The sequence below is a fragment of the Equus przewalskii genome, chromosome 15, assembly GCF_037783145.1.
Source record: "Equus przewalskii isolate Varuska chromosome 15, EquPr2, whole genome shotgun sequence".
Taxonomy (NCBI): domain Eukaryota; kingdom Metazoa; phylum Chordata; class Mammalia; order Perissodactyla; family Equidae; genus Equus; species Equus przewalskii.
In genome coordinates this window covers 8,377,931-8,401,744 of record NC_091845.1, presented here as the reverse complement: position 1 = coordinate 8,401,744, position 23,814 = coordinate 8,377,931, and the positions used below count along the sequence as shown (strand labels likewise).

Genomic DNA, 23,814 nt, shown 5'->3' with positions numbered 1-23,814 from the left:
AGGCCAATGGATGACTCAGAGGCAGCCTGGCCCTGAGGAACTCCCGTGCAGCATGAAAAGCAGACACAGAAAAGACAAAGGTAACCAACCACAAGCTAAAGCCGGAGGGCATAGGCCTGGGTGGAGGACGGCTCAGCGAGCCTGAGGATTCTCATGGTGCTTAGGAGAAGAGGATCCTTTGGGCTCAGCTGGAACTTATTTATTCAACAAGCATTTCTTGAGCTTTTACATTCCGCCAGGCATTATTGGGTTGCTGGGGACACAGGTGACTCCTTTCTTGTCCCTCTCTTTAGGGAGTTCACATTCCAGTGGGAGACGCAGATGTCTGAGTACGGTTCTCAAACTCTGAAGTGCATAAAAATCATTTGAGGGCCGGCCTGGTGGTTCAGTGGTTAAGTGCGCATGTTCCACTTTGGTGGCCCGGGGTCTGCCAGTTCGGATCCCGGGTGCGGACATGGCACCACTTGTCAAGCCATGCTGTGGTAGGCATCCCACATAGAAAGCAGAGGAAGATGGGCACAGATGTTAGCTCAGGGCCAGTCTTCCTCAGCAAAAAGAGGAGGATTGGTGGCAGATGTTAGCTCAGGGCTAATCTTCCTCAAAAAAAAAAAATCATTTGAGACACCTTAGAGTGGAGAAGGACTCTAGCTGTGATTCAAAATTGAGAAGCCAAAAAAAGAAAGTATTATACATTTAACTACATAAAAAAATATTCTGTGTGTTAAATTTGTAATACCATGAGCAAAGTCAAAAGACATACAATAAATAGGAAGAGTACACCTCAACTAATATCATAGACAGGAGCCAATCTCCTCTCGGTCTCTGTCTCTGTCTGCCATTCCCTTTCTCCTTCTCTATCTGCATATAAATTAAGACAAACAACACAGTAGAAAAATGAGCAAAGAATATGAACATAGGTCAGGGAAATGAAATACAAACGACCCCTAAACATGGGAAAAGATGCTTAATCTCGCTTATAGAAATAGAAATGCATCTTAAACTACACTAAGATGCCAATCTTCACCCACCAAACTAGCAAATGTTGGCAAAGCTGTGAGTAAACAGGGAGTCGGACACAGCCACACACTGCTGGTGAGAATGTAATTGAGATAACCCCTGTGGAAGGCAATTTGGCCACATCTACCAAAATTACAAATACTATCTATTTTTTTTTCCAGCTTTATTGAGATGTAACTGACATATAACATTGCATAAATTTAGGGTGTAGAATGTAGTGAATTTATATATGTATTGCAAAATGATTACCACAATAAGGTTATTTAACATGTCCATCACCTCACATAGTTACAATTTGGGGGGACAAATCTACTCTCTAAGTAGATTAATTAGAGAGTAGTTACAAATCTACTCTCTAAGTAACTTTCAAATATGCAATACAGTATTGTCACTATAGTCACCATGTTGTACATTACATCCCCAGAACTTATTCATCTTATAACTGGACGTTTGTACCCTTCGACCACCTTCATTCGTTTCTCCCATTCCTCACCCCCGACAACCACCAATCTGTTCTGTTTTTATGAGTTTCATTTTTTTAGATTCCACATATAAGTGAGATTATATAGTATTCGTTATTCTCTGACTTCTTTTGCTAACATAATGCCATCAAGGTTCATCCCTATTGTCACAAATGGCAAGATTTCCGTCATTTTTATGGTTGAATAATATTCCGTTGTGTGTGTATATATGTATATGTGTGTATATATATATCACATTTTCTTTATTCATCCAACAATAGACATTTAGGTCTTTTTCATGTTTTGACTATTGTAAGTAATGCTGCTGTAGATATAGGGGTGCAGATCTCTTTGAAATAGTGATTTCATTTCCTTCAGATATACATCCTGGAAAGGAATTGATTACATGGTAGTTCTATTTTTAATTTTTTGAGGAACTTCCATATTGTTTTCCATAGTGGCTGAACCAATTTACATTTCCGCTAATGTGCACAAGGATTCCCTTTCCTCCACATCCTCACCAATACTTGCTGTTATCTTTTTGATAACAACCATTCTAACAGATGTGAGGTGATATCTCATTGTGGTTTTGATTTGCATTTCCCTGCTGATTAGTGATGTTGAGGACCTTTTCATGTACCTGTTGGTCATTTGAATATCTTTGGAAAAATGTCCATTCAGGTCCTTTAGCCATTTCTAATCAGATTATTTGTTTCTTTGCTATTGAGTTGTATCAGTTCCTTGTATATTTTGGATATTAACCCCTTATCAGATATGTGGTTTGCAAATATTTTCTCCCTTTCTAAAGTTGCCTTTTCATGTTGTTGATTGTTTCTTTTGCTGTGCAGAAGCTTTTTAGTTTCATCTAATTCCACCTATTTATTTTTACTCTTGTTGCTTGTGCTTTCGGTGTCCTACCCATAAAATCAGTGCCAAGACCAATGTCAAAGAAGTTTTTCCCATGTTTTTTTTTTTTTAGTAAGCAAAAATATCTATAATTATTAGTAGGTTTAGCAAAATCTTCAAGTACATAAAGTTGTATATTTAAAAAAATTGCCCATGCCTATTAACCACAGAAAGCATATTACAAATTCTGATTTTATCCAAAAATCTATGAGAAGACGGCCACCAGAAATGGATGGTAGTGGGCAAATAACAGGAAGCCCAGAGCTTAATTCTCTCCTAAATACTATCTATTTTTTGATCCAGCAATACCACTCCTGGGAGTCTAGACTATAGATCTACCTGCCCATGAGTGAGATGGTATATGTACAAGGTTACCCACTGAAGCTACGTTTGTAATAGCAAAATAGTAGAAATGATCCAAAAGTCCTACAGGAGGGGCAGGTGAAATGAATTATGTTATATTCACATAACGGACTAGCACTAGGAAGCTACAAAAACATAAGTGAGGATGCTCTTTCTGTATTGATCTGGGGAAAACCAACAAGATATATTGTAAGTTAAAACAAGAAGCAAAGTCTTTAATTGTGTATAATACACTACCCTCTGTATTTCAAAAAAAGGAAATTAACATAACATCTGCTTGTATGTGCTTAAAGATACTCTGAAAATATATACAACATTTTAAAAAGTGTTTCCCTGGTTGGGTGGAATGGGGTGGACTGGGTGGACACTAGAATGTCTCTCAATTCAAGTTTGTCCTCTGTTCATGATTAGATTCAGGTTAAGCATCTTTGGCAGGAATATCACATAAGTGATGCTGTGTCCTCAGTGCATCAGCATGCAAGAAGTGTCAAGTTGGTCTTATTAGTGGTCAAGTTAACGTTAATTACTTTAAGGGGATGCGCACCAGACTTCTCCACTGTAAAGTTACCGTTTTCTCTTTGCAATGATTAAGCAATCCATGGGGACAAACCTCGAGACTGTGTGAATGATGTGTGCTCTTGGGAAAATCACAGGACCCTTCCAAGCATCAGTTTCTCCATCTGTCAATTGGGCACAGCAGCATTTTAAACGCGTATTAGAGTTAAAGAAAGTGAAAGTGCTCCAGAAGCTGGAGAATCGGCTCAGCACAGATGGCAAAAACACGCCACCGCCACCGCCGATTAATTTCTTGCGCACTCCAAAGCGGGAGAGGCGGGACAAGGTGGGGCCAAAACAAGGAGAGCGCGCAAGTGCGCTTGCGCGACCACAGAGTCGGTCCTCCTGAGACAGAGAGGCCGGAAGTTGTCGCAGAACCGCGCGGCTGGGAGGTTGGCGGAACTGAGGCGGCGCGAACGGGGTTGGGGGCAGTTTGGCGCGATAGTAGCTTCGGGGGGTCGGCGAGAGGGGCTGCGGGGTTCTGGGCGGGGACAATGGCATCTCGGGCGGGCCCGCGAGCGGCCGGCACCGACGGCAGCGACTTTCAGCATCGGGAGCGCGTCGCCATGCACTACCAGATGAGGTATGACTCGAGGCGAGGAGCACGGAGGCGGCCTCGGCCGGAGCCTGGGGGGCTCGGAGAGCGACGCCGGCCCGGCCTCGCGCGCTCCCTCCCCAGCCGGGCCCCGCATCTGCCGAGTCCCCTCCTCCCGTGGCGGCCCGGGGCCTGTGCCCATCCCTGGGAAGCCGGGTCGCCCCCGTGCGCTCCACTCTTTGACCCGCCCGGTGCCCCGAGGGGTCCGGCCCTGCCCGGCTCCGGAGTCGCGACGATGCTGGCCCTCGGGAGCCTCGTTGCTGGTTGAGCCCCGGTTTCCTCATCTGCAAAGGGAAACGTAATCCACCTTTTAGGTTTTGATGAAGAATGAGTGAGCTAAAAATTTGTGTAGAGGACGTAGCGTAAGATCGAGCACAGAATAGGAGTCTGCCCGGTACGTGGTAGCTGTTACATTTATATTTTGGACCCTAAAGTCCAGCCTTTCCCTACCTAGAGTGAATTTTATGACCACCCCCACGTAAGGGGTATTTCTGCATTCATTTATTCGCTCAACAGATATTTACTGAGCTGCTACCCATCACGCATTGTGCTAGGCCCTGAGGATACGATAATGAGCAAAAGCAGACCTGGTCTTTGTATGCACGTTTTACCTTCAATAAAAAAGTTTGTTAACAAACAAAACTGGTCCCTGCCTTCATGGAGCTGGAAGTCGAGAGGTGACTCATTTTTCTCCTACCTGCCATTCCACGCTTTCTATAATGAATATTTTTAAAGTAAAAATTAAAAAGATTTTCCTTCCTTAAATCCATTGGACTCTCCCAGAATGTTTTTCACATCTTTCTCTCCAGAGTTTTAAAGAATGACAAGCCCTTTGGACCCTCACTTCATTTTTATCCTTAGATCCCTGCCTAAGGGGACCTCACAACCCAAGCAAGAGTTGTCATGCCTGTCCAGAGCAGGATCTCTGCCCTCGGGGTGTGAAGAGGATCCATTCGGGACCTGAGAATTGGAAGAATAAGAGAAACACATGCATCCTTTAGATGACAAATCTGTAGCTGGAGAAGTGTGAGCAGCCTGAGCTTATTTCCTGGCTGCCAGTGCCTCTTTCCACGAGGCTGGACTCCTATGGGGCAAAGTCATTTTTCTAAACACAGCTCTGAGATACTCTTCTGCCTTTAAACAGACTCTTTCTTACTCTTTACAGCTTCATATCCCACTGCTCCTGTCCCCCTTCCATGTATTCCTGCCACACTCACCCGCTTGCTTTCCTGGAACACGAATGCTTTTGCCTTTTTGCCTGCATACTGTTACCTCTGCTTAGAATGCCCGTCTCCACCCACCCCTCAGAGCCTAGCTCAAATATCACCCTCCTCTGGGTAGCTTTCTCAGACATCCCATCCGCAGAATTGATGACTCCTTCCTGTGATCCATGTATTTTGCGACACATATTTACTAGAGCTTTTCCAATCTGTTTTCTAATTATATTTTCTTCCTCTGTTCCTTGTGCCCAGCCTCCAGGCAGGGGCTGTGTCGTATTCACGTTTGTATCCCATTGTCCAGTGTAGTTGCCTGGCATATAGTTGGTGGTCAGAAAATTTTGAATGAAAGGTACTTCTCCCTCTGCTCTGCCCCACAGTGTGACCCTCAAGTTTGAAATCAAGAAGCTGATCTACGTGCATCTGGTCATATGGCTGCTGCTGGTTGCCAAGATGAGCGTGGGACACCTGAGGCTGTTGTCACATGATCAGGTGGCCATGCCCTATCAGTGGGAGTACCCGTATTTGCTGAGCGTTGTGCCCTCTCTCTTGGGCCTCCTCTCCTTCCCCCGTAACAACATTAGCTACTTGGTGCTCTCCATGATCAGCATGGGGCTCTTTTCCATCGCTCCCCTCATTTATGGCAGCATGGAGATGTTCCCTGCCGCACAACAGCTGTACCGCCATGGCAAGGCCTACCGCTTCCTCTTTGGTTTTTCTGCTGTCTCTGTGATGTACCTGGTGTTGGTGCTGGCAGTCCAAGTGCATGCCTGGCAGTTATACTACAGCAAGAAGCTCCTAGACTCTTGGTTCACCAGCACACAGGAGAAGAAGCGTAAATGAAGCCTGCTTGATGGACTGCTCCAGGGTGACGCCTGGGCCTCCCGTTGGGTGGAGTGAGGGTAGAGGAGCTGTTCTGAAATCTTTGGTGATTTTAGCAGCTGTGCTGTTGGCAACTAGTGCAAACTAGGGCCAAGTTCTGGAAAACCCCTCCTGTTGGCCATCAGCTGAGGCGGAAAAACTATTTTATTCCTCGTTGGCTGGAACTGGGTGATCAACAGCTATAAAACAAACTTAAGTTGGTTGAAGTGAGGTCCTTCGGGGTTTTTATTTTAAGACCAAGCCTCATCCTTGCCTCTTTTTGGTCATTCTCTCCACTTCCATCCATCACCCCTTAGCCACCGAAACTGAAGGAGAAATGGAATAAATCAAATTCTACTTCAATCTCTAGGTCATGGGGCAGGAACCATTTGGGAGGCTGCTCCCCCTGCAGGCTGTGGTCTCTACTGCGAAGCATTTTAATTACAAAGAACCTCAATAAAGTTAAAACTGCCCTGTCCACCCTGTGCCTTGTGTTTGGGATTTGATAGCGTGTAAGAGGTGCGTTGCTTGAGTGGCCTTAGACACCAGGAGGTAGGTAGAAGCGCCCAGGGAAACCTGGCAGTGGCCTTAGAGAGCTGAACTGGGCACAGGAAACCCCAGTCAGTTGCAACCCTACAGCTGATTGGCAGAAACTACCATGGGCCACACACTTAATCTCTCGACCTGTAAAATGATCCGTTCGCGTTCATGCAGCTTGGGTCTGGCCTCTTTTGGTTGGGTATTCATGTTTATCATTCAGTGTTAACAGTGTCAGTTATGTGTCTAATACTGTATGATAGTGTCCAAAAGGACTTTTTTTTTTATTTGGCACCTAACAACTGTTGCCAATCTCCTTTTTCCCCCCACATCCCCCCAGTACACAGTTGTGTATTTTAGTTGTGGGTCCTTCTAGTTGTGGGATGTGGGACACTGCCTCAGCCTGGCCTGACAAGCAGTGCCATGTCTGCGCTCAGGATCCGAACTGATGAGGCCCTGGACGGCTGAAGCAGAACGTGCGGACTTAACCATTTGGCCATGGGGTCGGCCCCCAAAAGAATTTTAAAGTACCCCTGCATACAGGGGATTTGCAATCCAGGTGACACGTGATAGAGGTGTGACACAACTGATTAATATAGAATGTAGTGGTGTGGAGCAAATATGTTAAAAATAGAAGTGGGAAAGAGATCTGAACTAAAGGCTCTTTCACACCTGCAAGTATGACAACAGTAAATATTTGTTGTGTGAAAGATGTGTGTCTTTTTGCTCTTACCCACTTGACGTTATTTTCTCTGGATGATGCCCAGATCGCTGCCCTCTTCAGAATTACAGTCATTTTTTTTGTTCTATAAACATTAAGTATGTACTCAGTCACCCTTGGGTACTGGCAGTACTTCTAACTGCAAAACCTCTTCCTCTAGATGTCCTGATTATCATCTCAGATTCAGTGTATCCCAAACTTAACTCTTTGCCTTCTACCTCATATCCATTCCTCTTCCCACATCCCTGTATGCAAGCGAGTAAACCAAGAACATAGCTCTGGATCATCAAGTCCCTACTACTGCCATTATTTTTTGTACAAATACAATTCCTTAATCTCTTTCAGACATTTCCAAAGTGTGATCCCAATGTACCAGCCCTGCCTTATCTCCCAGTACTCTCACTCACACACTATCTCAGTCAGCAGAACCTCTCATGAATCCCCACATTGGTTCTATGTTCCCAGTTTGCTTAAAAATTTCCCTTTGTACTTTTAGACTCCTTTCTTGCTTATCCTTCAAGACTAAGGTCATATGGTAATTCTGGGGCTTTCTGGTTCCTTCAAGCAGTGAGAGTTCTTTCTTTGATTTCAGGTGGCATTTTTATTTTGCCTCTTTTATTGACAGAATTATTAGTCTACATATCTTTTCCTCACCCCTTGCTCAGTACCTAACATGTAGTGTACACTATGAACTTAGTGAATGAAGTAACTTGTCCTACTGTAGACTACAGTCGGGATGTATTTCACCGAGAAAAGACGTAGACTGAAGCAGAGGTAGGATTGAGAGAGCAGAGAGGAGCAGGTGGAACTGCCTGGGTGATGGAGTTAGTGCACCAGGCACGGGTTGTTAATTTTCGAAGAATTGAGATGCCAATAATTATTACACACAAAGAAGTTAAAAATTTTTTTGACTTTTTTTTTTAAAGATTGGCACCTGAGCTAACAACTGTTACCAATCTTTTTTTTTCTTCTCCCCAAAGTCCCCCAGTACATAGTTGTATATTCTAATTGTGAGTGCCTCTGGCTGTGCCATGTGGGATGCCACCTCAGCATGGGTACCATGTCCGCACCCAGGATCCAAACCGGCAAAACCCTGGGCCGCTGAAACGGAGTGTGCAAACTTAACCACTTGGCCCCAGGGCTGACCCCCAAAATTTCTCATTATTAGAATCATACTTTACAATCTCGGAGTTCTTTTAAAGACCATTATGAAAATTCTTGTCAACACACATACAAACAAACCATTTGGTATATTTTCGTTGTCTGCTTCTTGGGTTGTTGAGATTCCTCTTTTCTGAGTTTTTCCAAACATTTTTTCTGGCCTCGTGATTGTAGCATTCCCTGAAGCAAACAAGATCCCCTTTGATAAAGTGGGAAGAATACTGTATTTGGATTAGAAGTCTGGGGTTCAGGTACCAACGTGATCATGTGCCTAAGATCATATGGCCAAGATCAAACCTGCCTATTTCATAGGATTGTTTTGAAGATCCAATAAGGTGAAGTATTGTGAAGGTGCTTTGTGAATTATGTAAAACTAGATAAATGTGAGAAATGGTTATTACTCCCTGAAGCTTACAGAAGTGGAGAATGAAGGTGTTGGAGGGACCCTTAGCATCTAGTCCATGAGAAAGGCGGTATGGTGGAACGAACACAGCTCCTGATATCAGACTGACTTAGGTTGGAATTCTAGCCAGGCATTTTGCTAGCTTCTGTCTTGAGCAAGATACTTGAGCCTCTGTTTTTGGTCTGACACGTGGGGATCATGGTAGCTACCACCCAGGCTTCTTGTGAGGATTAAACAAAATAATGTACATGAACAGTCTAGTACATAGTTGGTGCTTACTATCAAAACCCTTTCCGTTGATGAGCAGTGTTGGCATCCCCCCCTCAGATTAGGGTTCCCTTTCTCTTCTCTTAGGCGTAATTTCTTGCCTCAGAATTCTGGAGCTTGATCTCTTTTGGAAGAGCAGAAATGAGGAAGGGATACTTGTCTACTCTTGGTTTACACTGGGCTGATTGGTTGGACCTTCCTGCTCAGGGTGCCCTAACAATAGCCACAGTTGCCCATCAGACCTTAGGACTCGGCCATTACAGGCAGAGCCTGGCGATGCTGCACGGTCTGAGCAGGGTCTGTGCATGGGTAAGGCTCGGACAAGAAGAACGGCTGCCCAAGGCCCCCACTGTGTACTCTGTACCTGAGCATGTGCAGGGAGACTTGCCAAGACCTCCTGAGCTCCTGGCTTGGTCCCCAAGTAAAGGTTATTAGAGCATGGAGTCTGGGTCAGCTCATTCACACACAAACCACAAGTGAGACAGGCCTTAGTCACCTTTCAAGAGGGCAGGGCCTCTGTGCTGCAGGCCTGCCACACACCTCTGTTGCCTTTACTCCAGTTGGCCAGCTCCTATTCCAGCCACAGAGTTACTCCCACCTTGTCGACACTTGCCAAACAATCTCTGCTCTCCTAGAAGTCCAACCACTGAAAACTCACTTTCAGAAGACCTACTTTCCTCTGTTCTTTCCAACTTCCAATTTCTTTCTCCACATTGTTCACCCTACCAGCTACATCACACCACTACATCTAGTACTTCTTTTTTTCTTTTTCCTTGAGGAAGATTAGCCCTGAGCTAACTACTGCCAATCCTCTTTTTGCTGAGGAAGACTGGCCCTGAGCTAACATTTGTGCCCATCTTCCTCTACTTTATACGTGGGACACCTACCACAGCATGGCTTTTGCCAAGTGGTGCCATGTCCACACCCGGGATCTGAACTGGCAAACCCCGGGCCTCTGAGAAGGGGAACGTGTGCACTTAACCACTGCACCACCGGGCCGGCCCCTAAATCTAGCACTTCTGTGGACCACCAGAAGCCCTCTGACTTCCCACAGATCTTCCCAAGCAGTGTGTTCTGGCAGAAAGCCAGAAAGACATGGGAGTGAATCCTAGCTCTTGATTATCATGTTTGGATAAGTTACTTAATCTTCCTAGAGTTTCCTAGACTGTAAAATGGTTTAATAAGACCTCTAGGGTTGTAGTACTAACAGAATGAGATACTGTGGGCAAAGCACAAGGCCAGAGCCTGAGAGCAGGAGCTCAGCAAATGTTGATTTGATGCCCTCCCCTTCCCCGGGGTGTGCTGGAGTTCGCCCGCCCTGCTTTTTACTGTAAATCCTTTTTGGAACAGGCTCCACAATAAATAAGTAAACCAGCCAGACAATAAATAAAACATAGACCTCCTTTTCTCTCCTTTCCCCCTTTCTTCCTCATCTTTCTTCCTTTTCCTTTTCTACAGGCTCCTTTTCTTCCCTTTCTATTCTTATTATTCTTTTCTTTTGTGTGTGTGCGTCTCTCTATTTGTTTCTTTCCTGCTTCTCCTACCATACCTTAGCCAGGGTCAGGGAGCAATTAATCAAATATTTTCACTGTGAGAGTCAGATCAGAAGATGTAAGCAGTCAAGAAAGAGGAGTGTTGAATGGAACCAAGTTTCTCGCTTCATGCCCCCAGCTTTGGAGAATGCATGATCTGTTTAGATCTAAACCACTGTGGGTTAGGTAGAAATCTGGGGGAAGACTCCCTAACCTATCTTTAGTATGGCCAAACCACCCTTTACTCCCTTCACACGTTACTGGTTTGTTTTCAGTGATGCGCTCCAAGGCCAAAAGACAACTGTGTCAGGCTGGCTTTTTTGGGTTCCCAGGAGCAGAGGGAGATGAGGCAGTGGGAGGAGAGACCTTAAGAGAATTGAACTGTGAGAGGCTAGCAGAAGTGGAGTTTCCTGGGCTAGAGACCTTGACCTTGGCCAAATCATCTTCCTCTCTGCTTCCTTATTTCTTTTTCTTTTCTTTTCTTCTTCTTCTTCTTCTTTTTTTTTTTTTTTTTTTTTGAGAAAGATTAGCCCTGAGCTAACATCTGCCACCAATCCTCCTCTTTTTGCTGAGGAAACACCCGTACCCATGTTCCTCTACTTTATATGTGGGACATCTGCCACAGCATGGCTTGATAAGTGGTGTGTAGGTCCATACCCAGGATCCAAACCGGCGAACCCTGGGCCTTTGAAGCAGAGCACACAAACCCAAGCACTATGCCACCGGGCCAGCACCTGCTTCCTTGTTTCTTTATGAAATGAAAACAGTAATTCTCCACCAGTCTCACAAGGTGGTTGGGAGGATCAAATACGAAAGTGCTTGGTGAAATGTGAAACAGATAAACTGCTACTTAGATGGAAATTATTGTAATTTATATTTATTCAATTACAGAGCACTTATTTTATGACGTTCACCCCTAGCTATTGGAGAAACACCAGGAAATAGAAAGGGTCCGTATCTTCTAAGGAACTCAAAAGCTAGAGGGTATTTTTAGGATAATGGGTAGGATGGGGTCTTCAGACTGGCCTGAAGACTTAGGAACTAGAACTGAGCTAAAGAAGGCTAAGGTCAGGCTGCTGAAAAGTGCAGATGGACAATGACCGTCTCAAGATGCCTCCGCCTGGTAGGTGTGCACCATATTTCCTACTGTGTGTGTCGCCAAGGTGAGAGCTGAAGCAGCTCAAGTGCTCCATGAGCAGGAGGAAGCTGTGGGATGATGGGGAGGGTCCCCACAAAGACTGGAGCCTCGTCAGCATCGGAAACCACAGGAAACCAGGTCAGTGCGTGGGGCCCGCTCCCTCAGCTTCAGGGCTCAGCTATGAGCTCTGGGGCTTCTTGAGCAGACTGTACTGGTCCTCGAAGCTGGAGGCCCCCTTAGCATGGAGTCCTTTGCCTAGAAGAGCTGGAACTGGCCAATGGTTAGAGAGAGGAAGGCTGAGCTATAGTCCTGAGAGCAGCCAGATGGGGAACCGGGATGCATATGGGGGCACGTGAGGTTTATGTGCATCCTATAGTGCTTTCTTGTTGTTCTGCCCGACTTTAAACGGTGCCTCAGTCACCTCTGTCTCCAGCACCCAATGCAGGGTAGTGCTTAACGGCTCTGTTAACTCTCTAAGTGAGGAGATGAAGCATGTGTCCAGGGGAGATCCAAGTCCAAGAGCAGGTTAACGGGCATGTCAGATCTGCACGGTGTTGCAGGAGGAGGAGGGGTTAAGAAATGGGTGCAGCCCGCCATCCCCCGAACCCAGTGCTGGCCTCTTTCCTGTTATTTCTCTGCCAGAGCCGAAGCCCCTCGCCCACCAGGTGGGGCCAGTAGGGTTTTCTGGGGGGGCAAGCGTCCCTCAGTCCCTCCGCTTGGAGGAGAAGGAATGCGGCCTGGCAGGCTGGTTAGGATCGAGGAGGAGCTTTAGGGCAGGGCGGGGCAGGGGCAGGCTGAAGCGAGGACTCCTGCTGGCACTGCGCTCCCTGCTGCTGCACAGCAAGGCTCTGCCGCCCACCTTCAGGCCGTGCAGCCATGTTCTGGGTGCCCTGACCCCACGGAAGCCCATGGGGAGCCCCGGACTGGCTGCCCTGCTCCTGCCTCTCCTCCTGCTGCTCACTGGCCTCTCTGCCCGCCCTGGGATTGCCTGCCCCTCCCTGCCCCACTGGAGCACCCGCTGTCTGCTGGCCTCCCACATGGTAAGGCCCCGCCGCCGAGTGGGAACACCTTCCTGGCACTGGCTGGTAAAGCTCCCCACTCTCCTGCCTGTCCTTCCCTACCTCTCCAGTCCCTGTGCTCTGGGGGCAGCCTCAGTGTGTCCTCTACACGGTCTCAAAGGGGTAGCCAAGGTCCTGGTGCACTGAGAGCCTGGGTAAGGTGGAACTGGTAAGAAAAGAGCCAGAGGGGTTGGGCTATTAGCTTATGGGCCTCGGAATTAGATGATTAGAGAGACCTCCTTATGAGAATCCCTACTAATTATACTTCTCTCCTTTCTTTTCCCTGCTGGGCCCTGTGCCTTCAGGATGACAAGTTCATTGGTGAGTCTCATTGTTTGCCTCATTCCTCTTTTCCACATCCCTTTTGTTACAGATCCCCAGGGAGCCTTCCATTCTAATTTTGGTTCCCAACCTGGGAAGTAGCATAGTATCAAGGAAAAAGCATGGGGTTTAGAATCAAGGCAAACCTGGATTTGCATTAGAATTCTGCCACATACTGCCCGTGTGGCTTCTGCACTTAACCCCTCCGACCCTCAGTTTCTGAGGGTAAAGCAGCGCAGTGGAGATGATTGCACGATGAAGACTGTTGCTGCTGAGCTGTGGGGAGGGTTAAATTAGAGGCGCAGGTAAATCTCCAGGCACTCCCCCTAACTGGTCCCTCACTCCTGTCAGTAACACAACCATGATCCTTCATATTTTATGGTGCATTCTACTCTATAAAGCATCTTCCCACACGTTATCTTACTTGATCTTGACAGCAGCCCCACTTTATGAATGAGTAAGCTGAGGTTTAGAGAGGTCTGTAACTTGCCCACGGTCACATGGCCAGGATGTAAGTGGCAGAGTTCAGCCTCAAGTCCAACTTGTCTGAGGCAGGAGGGACCTCCTTGGACCCTACCATTTGATTTCCTTTTCATCTTTCACAGGAAGGGCTGCCTATATTCCTTGCCGTATCTGGATGGCCCTCCCCGTCTCTCGAAAGCCTTTGTGTGCTGGACTCTGGCACTGCGCCTACTGTTTGTGCCTGTGTCTGGTGTCAGATCTTTCAGGTTTGAGAAATAGCTCTTTGGGCCATTCTCAGTGGAGATGTGAATTCAGGGGCATTTGTGGGGGGGGGGGGTGGCGGGTGGGCAGGCTCAGGCAAAGTGGGACTTATACCAGAACAGATGTTTTTCCTGTTGTCAGTCTCAGCAGAGACTCAGGTCATCCTCACGTAGCACACCGTGACTGACAGTCGTGAGTTCAGTCATATCATTTTGTGATGGTGTTTCTCATTTCAGCTGGTACCAATTCTTGGGATCAAAATGTTTTAGTTCTACGAATTTACTATTATTATCTTCTATTTGTAAAGTAAGATCTTTCTTATTCAACTCTGTATTTTCATTGCCTAGCTCAGTGCCTGCCCATACACTGCTTAAAAATTGGCAGTTTCTAATTTTTCACTGTTACAAATAGTGGTACAATGAACGTCTTTGTGTATATATAGATATATATATAGCTTTGTCTTTACTTAAGAAATTAATTCTTTTTTTGATTGTATCGCGACTTTCAGGACTAAAGAAGTTTGATGTCATTACCCTCCTTGATCTAAAATGACTTGCTCGCCAACATTAGGCCACATCTCCAGGTAGGGGAGTGGCAATGAAGGTAAATGTGTCCTCTCCTGCGCAGGCCGTCAGTGGGGCTGGTTCCACCTCCTGGTGCAGAATTCCTACAAGTCTTACAAGTTCCAGTTCTGTAGGAGACACAAGATGCTGGTATCTGCTCAGGTACTCTTCCAACCTGGATCAGCCCTGCCCTACACCCTATGGCCCTCTCCTGTCTGGCCTCTCATTTTATTCTCCAGTCACACGAGAGAGATAGAAACTGTGGAGATGAAGTAGATTGTTCTGTCTGTTACAGAGGTAGGGAAACTCAGGCCTAAACGTTGAGCAATTTGCCTTTGGAGCCCCAGCTTCCAGAAACAGGAATAGAAGGCAGAGTTCCTGATTCCTGGCCTAAGGCCAACCTTGATCTCTGCCTACAGAGGGAGCTGCTGAGTAGCTGTTGCGTGTCTAAGAAGGGCCATCACAGCTCCGGCCCCTCCCCAGATACCTCCCACAAGGGGCTGCGCTCCAAAAGGACCCAACCTTCAGATCCAGAGGCAGTGGAAGGTCTCCCCAGACCCGGCTCACAGAGGCATGGAGGTAGGCATGGGGTGTGATGGGGGTTGGGTGCAGCCAAGTAGTGGCGCCTGCGCTAAGCCTGAGAGACAAGGCCACCAAGTCCCCCTTCTCCCCAGGGCCCGAGTTCTCCTTTGACTTGCTACCTGAGGCACGGGCTATTCAAGTGACCATTCCTCCAGGCCCTGAGGTCAGCGTGCGTCTTTGTCACCAGTGGGCACTAGAGTGCGAAGACCTGGGCGGTCCCTTCGATGCCAAGGTATGGAGTGCCATCTCCCTGTAAAAAGCCAAATCACAGAGCGCTAGAGCAGAAAGAACCTACCCATTGAACAGATGGGGAAACTGAGGCCCAGAGAGAGATGGGAGTTGTCCAAGCCCTCCTTACGAGTCTGAAGTGCCTCGCATTAAGACTTCTTTGGACTAGACAGAAAACGCAAGGGGTCTTGTCCCCTAGGAGGAGAGGAGAGGCAGGGGCAGGCAGAGACCTGGAGCAACGCTGAATGCCTAGCAGAGAAATGAATACAGCACTTCCCCCCGTGAGAGGACCCTCAGTGAGATTCAGCTTGCGTTAAGAAGCCTTTTCAGTTCCCCCAAGAAGTTCTTCTCTTTGAGAAAATGAAGTGGTCACATCTGTCTTGGTTCCTTTCCATCTCCTCCATTTGTTGCTGCCCCTCAGAGAATGAGATGTCCCCCATGCTCCCAGTCCAGGCTCTGACACCCCATTGTAACCTCCAGTTGTCACAGATGCCCGTAACACTTGGTACCGTTGGCAGGGACTGCTGCTGTGCCCAAGGCCCTCAGCTCTCTTCATTTACAAAATGGTGATAATACTGCCCGAGATCACTCTGATGCTAGCGTTTAATTAATTGAGTTAATGCTTCTAGAACCTAGCACCCTACCTGGCATACAGTAGGGGCTCAATAAATGTATATTCCTTTCCCTATCTCCTCCCTCCCCCACCCCAACTCCATATAATATGGAGACATTTAGAGCAAATAGTGAGACTATAGAGCAGAGACCGCCTGAGAGGAAATTTCTTAGCGAGAGAAATAAGTCTCATGTAAGAGGTGGCTGTACCCTTTCTCAGGCATCTCTTCTCTCCCTTTGCTGCTTCATCAACAGAAAATTGTGTCCGGGGGCCATGCTGTAGACCTGCCTTATGAATTCCTTCTGCCCTGTCTGTGCATAGAGGTGAGCAGAGGAAAAGCTGTGGGTTGTCCATGCTGCACCCCTAGGCCCCCAGATAGGGAGGTTTGTCAAGCATATCTCCAGTAAGTCAGGTTTAAAAAGAATTGGGTATTAACGAGATGCTTGGGAAGACTGATGCCAGCTTGGCTGTGGTCAGAGATGGAAGGGTCCTCCTGAATATGGGACATAATTGGGGGTGATTCCAACCTCAGCCCCATCCAAACCCAGCTTCCCTTGGTTCAGACTTGGCCTCAGCCCACAGAGGCAGAATAGACAACTGCCTTCAATGTGTGTTCTGAGGAGTCACGATGGGGGCACGTGGCCACTGCAAAGTTCTACATGGCCCCCAAAATCTTGACTCCCCCCTAGCCTTCCATGGCAGTCCTCCTTCTCTCCTTATAAGTCTGAGACGCCTGGCTTTAAGACTTCTTTAGACTAGATAGAAAAGGCAGGAGGCCTTGTCACCAAGGAGGAGACAAAAGAGAGGGTTCAGGAAGAGATCTGGAATTAGTTCTACGAATTTACTATTATTATCTTCTATTTGTAAAGTAAGATCTTTCTTATTCAACTCTATATTTTCATTGAGATCTGGAGGAACAAGCACCTGCCAGGGTGGACGACCATTGGGCATTTGGGCAGTCCTGGGGGAGGGGCCCACACAGGGCACTGGGCACCCTGGGAATCGCTGAGACTGGAGGCTAGGGAAGCCAAAAGTTGAGGAATGTGGATTTCACGATCTCCCTCTTTCCGGGGATAGGTTCTCCTCTCCAGGGAGAAAAGGACTCAGCTTCTCCCTTACTGATCTCGCTCCTAAACTCTGGAGTCCCTCCTCCAAGTGTCAAGCAGCACCCATCCTTGCCCACACCTCACACTGCTCCCCCTCCTCAGTGCCCTGCCAGCTCAGGCAGCGTGCATCTGGGTAAGGTCAAGCCAGAATGAGTTTCAGGTCTGAGTGATATAGGAAAAGCCATTCCTCTGACCCTCTGTGCCCGCTCCCCTGTCCCCCCAGGCATCCTACCTGCAAGAGGACACCGTGAGGCGCAAAAAGTGTCCCTTCCAGAGCTGGCCTGAAGCCTGTGAGTGCTGCTCGTATGCATTCTTGTGCATGCACAGCCTCTCCCTGTCTCTCTCTTACACACATACATGCACACACACTTCACACCCGTGTCGGAGGAAGCCCCAGAAGGCATGTAGGCACTTTCCCTGGAGTCAGTGGGTGAACAGGGCTACTGTATCTACCGACCAGTCTGCCAATAGATCAGTATTGAACATTGTACAGAAATATGAGACCCAAGAGGTAGTGTCCTATGAGAATGGACCAGAAGACCTGGGGTCACATCCCAGCTCTGCCACTGATTCTTCTCTGAGCCTCAGTTTCCCCATCTGTAAAATAATGATACTTGCACTGCCTTACTTTCCAACTGTTTATGTAGCTTGAATTCAGTATTATCTGTGAAAGTAGTTGATGACATCTAAAGTGCTGTACGCACATCATTGTCCCCAAGTTGAAGAGACTGGCTGCTCAAACATGACAAACGAGTAGCACAAACGCAGCCTGCAGCCCAGGGCAGGGTTGTAATTAAGGACTCGGCTGTAGGGCAGGAACTCAGGAGAGGGAGAAGCCCGTGAGGACTGTCGTGAGCAGAGAAGGTCTCTTAGAGGGGGTGGCACCTGAGCTGGGCTCAGAAAATGGGTAGGATTTAGAAAGTGGAGAAGGGAAGGGACGGCATTCCTGGTTCTGTGAAGAACCTAAGCAAAGGTATGAACGTTTCAAGTTTGGGGAGCAGCAAGGAAGTGGCCAGAATGGAGCCCAAGAAGGGAGGAGACAGCTAAATAAAAGAGGTAATAAAACGGGCTGGGGAAGGCACATATGTTTATTGGGTACATAGAAGGCCAGCAAGTACCTGGTAGGTGTGGAGCACCTTCACAGAGTCGTCTCTTGATGCCCTGGAGATGGGGGTGGCAAAGCGAGGCTTCCCCGAGGCAGGGCTCAGGCCTCCCCAGGCCTCACTCTCTGTCCTGCCTCCTGCCCAGACGGCTCGGATTTCTGGAAGTCAGTGCAATTTACTGACTACAGCCAGCACAGTCAGATGGTCATGGCCCTCACACTGCGCTGCCCCCTGAAGCTGGAGGCCTCCCTCTGCCAGAGGCAGGGCCGGCGCACTCTCTGCGAAGACCTCCCCAATGCCACGGCTCGAGAGTCTGAGGGGGTGAGACAGGCCTCCCCAGGGCCTGGGTGGGTGGCACTGGGGCCCAGGGCCCTGCTGCCTCACTGACTCCCTTCTCCCACCACAGTGGTATGTTTTGGAGAAGGTGGACTTGCACCCCCAGCTCTGCTTCAAGGTATGAGCATGGGCAAGAGGGGATGGGTAGGGGTATGGATGGTGCCTGGAGCTTGCTCACTTGCCATTCTTGGATTTCTCAGTTCTCTTTTGGAAACAGCAGCCACGTTGAATGCCCCCACCGGACTGGTGAGCCAAAAAGTGACCCCAGCTGGGACCCCTTCCCACCATCTCACCCTCACCCAACTGTGACCGAGCCAGACTCTAGCCCTGCCCTGACTTCTCTGTCAACTGCAGCCCAGCTCCTATTACCTCCCACAAGCAGGGTCTCTCACATGATGCCCTTTCCCACTCCCTGGCAGCCCCATCCTGGAATGTGAGCATGGATACCCAAGCCCAGCAGCTGATCCTTCACTTCTCCTCGAGGACGCATGCCACCTTCAGTGCTGCTTGGAGCCACCCAGGCTTGGGGCAGAATGGCTTGCTGCCCCCTGTGTACAGCATCAGCCAGGTAGGGCCTAGCCAGGACTTGGCCCCCACTTGGTCCTGTTACTCAGAGCACAGCAGGTGCAGGCAAACAACTCTCTGACTTCACAGCATCTGGTTATTCCTTGACTGGATCTGCCTTTGTTCACTGGCTCCTCTGCCAGTCAGTGGGGTCTTTGCTGGAGCAGTTTCGAATTCCTTTTAGTTTCTGAACTTACAGGGATAAACAGAGATAAGTGACTGGTCCTCCCACATCCAGCTGTTCTCTGGCCCCCCAGAACTGCTGCCACGTATTACCTTGATGCCCTCTCTTGAACTGAGCTGTCCCCTCCCACCATGCTCCTGTCTGCCTCCACAAGGCACCTGGCAGAAGTTCTCTGACCGTCTTGGGAGGCAGAGCCCCTAGAAGCTGAAGTGCTCTTTGCACAATACTGTAAACGACTGACAGATTTAAGTCTATCATGTGAACTAAGAACACTTTGACTAGCAGACTCTGTTCCGTGTATCTGATATAAACCCACAAATATATCCACAAACCCACAGCACCAAGCTAAGCATGACTAGCTCTTTTCAGTTTTTTCTTAAATGCTCACTTGCAGCTTGTTTGTTTTGCATTCTCTGAGGCTCCCAAGCAGGGGTGGTAGCAAATGCTTAAGATTTAAGACAAAGTCATGTGGGATAACCTAAAATTGAGAGCTAAATCCGTGGACTCCTTCGTTTCTGTAGCTGGGAGAAGACCACCTCCACTGAGTTCAGCCATGATTTGAGAGCCACTGCGTCAGCACCTGCTCACAGTGGGCTGGAGAACGGGGTCTGGGACAGGGGTGGGGTAGTGCTAGGGGATGGAGGGTGTTCCCAAGGATGGAGACTCTGATCACCTCCCTAACCAGCACCCAGAACAAAGGGTGGAGCCACATTCTGCCTGTAGACAGATGGCAATCAATTCTGTCCAATTCAGCATGCATTTATTGAGTGCCTACTCTGTGCTTCCCCTGTATTAGGCCCTGGGAGATACAAGAAAAGTATATAACACAGTCTTTGCCCCTAAGGAGTCCACAATGTGAGAATAGCTACTACTACTAAATGAATACACGCTGCACTGTGTATTACAAAGGGTGTTCACATGTGTGTTCCCATGTGATGCTCTCAATAACCCAGTAAAGTAAGGATTATTATCTCATATACAAATGAAGAAACTGAGCTCAGGGAGGAAGGTAACGTATCTCTACGCAAAGATCACACACCCAGGACCACAAAGGCAATAGTTAAGCCTGACTTTATTAACCGTGGTCTCTTGACTCCACAACTTAGATTCTTTCCAATGGACAAGCCGCCCCTTCGGGTGTGCAGGACAGAGAAGGGAGGCAGCGTATAATTAGCCTCCCTGGTTTGTGAGCTGCTGGAGGACAGAGACGACGTCTGCGCCCGCCTTCTTTCCTCAGGGCTTGGCCCAGAGTAGGCGCCCAGAGTATGTTTGTTGATGAGTGTCTGATTGCCTGATTAATGTGTATCTGTGCAGCAGTTCAGACCTGGGAATGATCAGCAGGATCTGGGAATGAAGCCAGGGAAGGCTTCAGGAGTGGCCTTGGCCTTCAGCCTGGGTAGGATTTGGGTGGGGGTGGGGGGTAGAAAGGAGGAACAGCATGAACAAAGACTCAGAGGCTCGACCGAGCCAGATTTGCTCTATGGGGACGGTCATTCTGTTGTTTGTTCCAACAGACTCAAGGCTCAAGCCCAGTGACACTAGACCTCATCATCCCCTCACTGAGGCCGGGGGGCTGTGTCCTGGTAAGGACTCCTGCCCTCAGTCTGTACACACTCCCCTAGCATCCACTCCACAGGCGGGAAATCCAGTCTGCAAAAACGTTTGGTTCGGCCTGCATGGTGTTTGAAATTGGAATTGTTTGCCACCATTTAAATACTGGGAGATGTCATATTTTAAAAAGCTGATTTCTCGCTTCTCTTGAAAAATCAGAAAGCCTGGTGTTCTGTGTTTGCACTCAGGCATGGTGACAGTGGGCTGGAGCTCAGTGGTGGCTGATTACCTCAGTCGGGGCCTGTTCCCGCCGGGTCCTCATGGACACCGTGGCCAACTCTGAGTTTACTTTTGGGGCTTGCCTCTCTTGATTTGTTCTGTGCCCAGCCAGACCTGCACCAGATGCAAACCCTGTGCTGGAGTAATTCCCTATCCGGGGGGCCTCCCCTTCTCATCCCCAAGCCTCTTTCAACTTCCCCTGTGAGGAGAGGCTACCCTGGCTCACAGGGGTGGGGCGCTCTGTGCCCTCAGGTGTGGAGGTCAGATGTGCAGTTTGCCTGGAAGCGCCTCTTATGTCCAGATGGTGAGTTCTTGAGGGGGGAGGGCACTTAGGGCAGAGGTTGGGCGCCGGGGAGCCTGGCTTGGCCTCACCCTGCTTGACTCAGTCTCTCATAGACGCCTGGGACTCTTGATCTTGGCACTGCTGGTCCTCACCACCCTATTGGGCGTTGTTCTGGTCCTCACCCACCGGCGCCCACTGTCAGGTAAGCTCACTTGGGGAAACCTGCTGGATTCAGCCCAGCTCCTAGGCTAGTTGCCCCCCACCGCTCCCGTGCCCAGGCTCCCTGTGACTGCACCCAGCTCTCTGCTACCCCCAGGGCTGAGCCTCAGGCCCCCTAGTGGGCAGGAATGGTTAAGGCAGGGCAAAGGTCCCTCTGTGCAGGTGTTTTACTATACTGTCTCTGGGCAAGAGGCTAGTGTGGGGCGGAAATCCAGACTGCGCCGCACCTGCCAAGCCTAGCGCCCTGGCCCTCGCCCCTTCCGGGGCGCCTTTATCTAATTAGCCCAAAGGCACCTTACAGGCTAAAACTACTTGGATACCCACCTCCAGCACAGATCCAGAACTGCGGCGGGCCCCCTATGATGTAGCCCCAGGGCCGGGGAGGAGAGGGCTGGGCTGTCCCTTAGCCCCGACCCTGTTCATCTGTGGCTCCCGCTCCCAGGCCCGGGCCGAGCGCGGCCGGTGCTGCTGCTGCACGCGGCGGACTCAGAGGCACAGCGGCGCCTGGTGGGAGCACTGGCTGAACTGCTGCGGGCAGCGCTGGGCGGCGGGCGCGACGTGATCGTGGACCTGTGGGAGGGGACGCGCGTGGCACGCGTGGGTCCACTGCCGTGGCTGTGGGCGGCGCGGGCGCGCGTGGCACGGGAGCGGGGCACCGTGCTGCTGCTGTGGAGTAGCGCCGGCCCCCGCCCGGCCCGTGGCCCGGATCCCCGCGCCGCGCCCCTGCGCGCCCTGCTTCGCGCCGCCCCGCGCCCGCTGCTGCTGCTCGCTTACTTCAGTCGCCTCTGCGCCAAGGGCGACATTCCCGCGCCGCTGCGCGCCCTGCCGCGCTACCGCCTGCTGCGCGACCTCCCACGCCTGCTGCGGGCGCTGGACGCGCGGCCTTCCACCGAAGCCATCAGCTGGGGCCGCCTTGGGGCTGGGCCGTGCCTGCGTGGTCGCCTGGAGCTGTGCCGCCGGCTGGAACGCGAGGCCGCCAAGCTTGCTCACCAAGGCTGAGCAGAGCCCCGCCGCACCGGAGGATGTCCACGGCCGCAAGCCTAGGGCCTCTACCCTGGAATCCTCGGGGTGACCCCTCAGGACTGGCCAAAAAGACTTACTTTCTGCCTCCCAGCCTGGGGGCAGAGCACCTCACTCACTGTCCCAGCCGGTCCCCACGTGTGTCCCGCTTCCTCCTCGTGCTTACCCTGCCTCTCAGAACCCTCAGGGAGAGAGCTACTCTCTACTGAGACCTTCTCTGCCCCTAGTCCTGTTGGGGGTGGGGGATCTTCCCACTTCCTCTCTCCCAAGTTCCAGAAAGAGAGTGATCTGCACGTGCTCCAGTCCAGGTTGGAGAGGTAGCGGAGGTAGGCGCTCTGGCAGTTCTGAGCCGGGGGTGGCTCCAGGTTGTGGGGGAAAACCCCTTTGGGAGCTAGGGATCCCCCTTTCCCAGACCTGGGACCTGCCCAGAGGAGGAGGGAGGGAGGGCTCAGGACCCTGGGAAAGAGGCTTTGGCCCTGGGTGGCCAGGGCAAAAGTGGGACAGTGGAGACCAAGATGGGAGAGAGATGAATAAAGATAACCGTGAGGGCTAAACTAAGAAACGCAGCGTGCTTCTCTGCTATGCCTGGGGTGCTGAACTGGGGGAAGGGTCAGTACCACCTTCAGTGTGTGGGCTCGAATCCTCCATGTCCACATCCACATCTGTCATGTTCTCACCAGCAATGCCTCTGAAAAGGCAAAGGAGGATCTTGATCCTCACCGTGACTCATCGAGAGAAGAGAGGAAAAAGCAGGTTCAGAAACGTGCTGTGTGTCCATCATCATACAGCCAACCCGTGGCAACAGCAGAGAGGGGACCCCTGTCTGCCTGGCTCTGGTCCTGCGTTCCTTCCTCCTATACCACACTTAAGCGTAGGCCAGGAAGTGGTGAAAAGCCCACTTTATGGTGCCCATTGTCACTGCCTGTAGAGCTCCTCTCCCACTGAGGGTCACTGAGGCCCAGGGAGTATGTGTGAAGGGACCTGGGGTGCCCAGTAAGAGGGGACCCAGTGAGCCCTAGGATCCCAGAACCTGTGTCAAAGGGTCACGTGGAAAGCAGAAATGCCCCAGGATTGCCCAGGCCCGGGGGTGCACTCTCTCTCCTAGGGACTCCCAGGGTGAGTAAGAGCTCCCTTACTCAGCCATGTTGCTGCCACCCACTCCAGGGGCCCCTCCCAGTCAGATGTCAGCAGAGGAGGAGGAGGAGGAGAGGGAGTGAAGGAGGAGGTGAGACTATCACCCCAGTCCAAGGCTGCTGGCTCCCAGGCCTGGTGTTGGTGGGAGGGACAGGGCGGGGCAGGAACAGCCGGCTTCGTGCCCAGAGCCAAAACGAAAGCACTCGGCTGGGA

The 23,814-nt window shown here is 49.9% G+C and overlaps 2 protein-coding genes across 3 annotated transcripts; both read left to right on the top strand.

Moving 5' to 3' along the window:
- The first annotated feature begins 3,636 nt into the window (after positions 1–3,636).
- On the top strand, positions 3,637–6,453 carry JAGN1 (jagunal homolog 1). The gene is made up of 2 exons (XM_008526855.2): positions 3,637–3,885; positions 5,495–6,453. Exons 1-2 carry the CDS (start codon positions 3,797–3,799, stop codon positions 5,955–5,957), a joined length of 552 nt encoding a protein of 183 aa, XP_008525077.1. The 5' UTR covers positions 3,637–3,796; the 3' UTR covers positions 5,958–6,453.
- A 6,067-nt stretch (positions 6,454–12,520) lies between these two features.
- Positions 12,521–23,786, top strand: IL17RE (interleukin 17 receptor E). 2 transcript variants are annotated; one of them, XM_070576568.1, is made up of 16 exons: positions 12,521–12,774; positions 13,098–13,113; positions 13,719–13,841; positions 14,464–14,561; positions 14,819–14,978; positions 15,074–15,213; positions 16,077–16,145; positions 17,152–17,218; positions 18,177–18,352; positions 18,438–18,485; positions 18,568–18,613; positions 18,787–18,935; positions 20,630–20,698; positions 21,198–21,249; positions 21,332–21,430; positions 21,890–23,786. In XM_070576568.1, the coding sequence occupies exons 1-16, from the start codon at positions 12,643–12,645 to the stop codon at positions 22,444–22,446; spliced, it is 2,001 nt and encodes a 666-aa protein (XP_070432669.1). In that variant the 5' UTR covers positions 12,521–12,642; the 3' UTR covers positions 22,447–23,786. The 2 variants fall into 2 exon arrangements, with proteins under 2 accessions (XP_070432669.1, XP_070432670.1); XM_070576569.1 differs by lacking the exon at positions 12,521–12,774 and adding an exon at positions 12,831–12,947.
- Positions 23,787–23,814: the final 28 nt, after the last annotated feature.

What these genes read in the sequence shown, in the direction of transcription:
- IL17RE (XM_070576568.1), top strand. Translation starts at nt 12,643, where the DNA reads ATGGGGAGCCCCGGACTGGCTGCCCTGCTCCTGCCTCTCCTCCTGCTG. An exon ending in TGAATGCCCCCACCGGACTG is followed by an intron (nt 18,614 to 18,786) that starts GTGAGCCAAAAA and finishes ACTCCCTGGCAG; the next exon opens with CCCCATCCTGGAATGTGAGC. An exon ending in CCACCGGCGCCCACTGTCAG is followed by an intron (nt 21,431 to 21,889) that starts GTAAGCTCACTT and finishes TCCCGCTCCCAG; the next exon opens with GCCCGGGCCGAGCGCGGCCG.
- JAGN1 (XM_008526855.2), top strand. Translation starts at nt 3,797, where the DNA reads ATGGCATCTCGGGCGGGCCCGCGAGCGGCCGGCACCGACGGCAGCGAC. An exon ending in GCCATGCACTACCAGATGAG is followed by an intron (nt 3,886 to 5,494) that starts GTATGACTCGAG and finishes TCTGCCCCACAG; the next exon opens with TGTGACCCTCAAGTTTGAAA.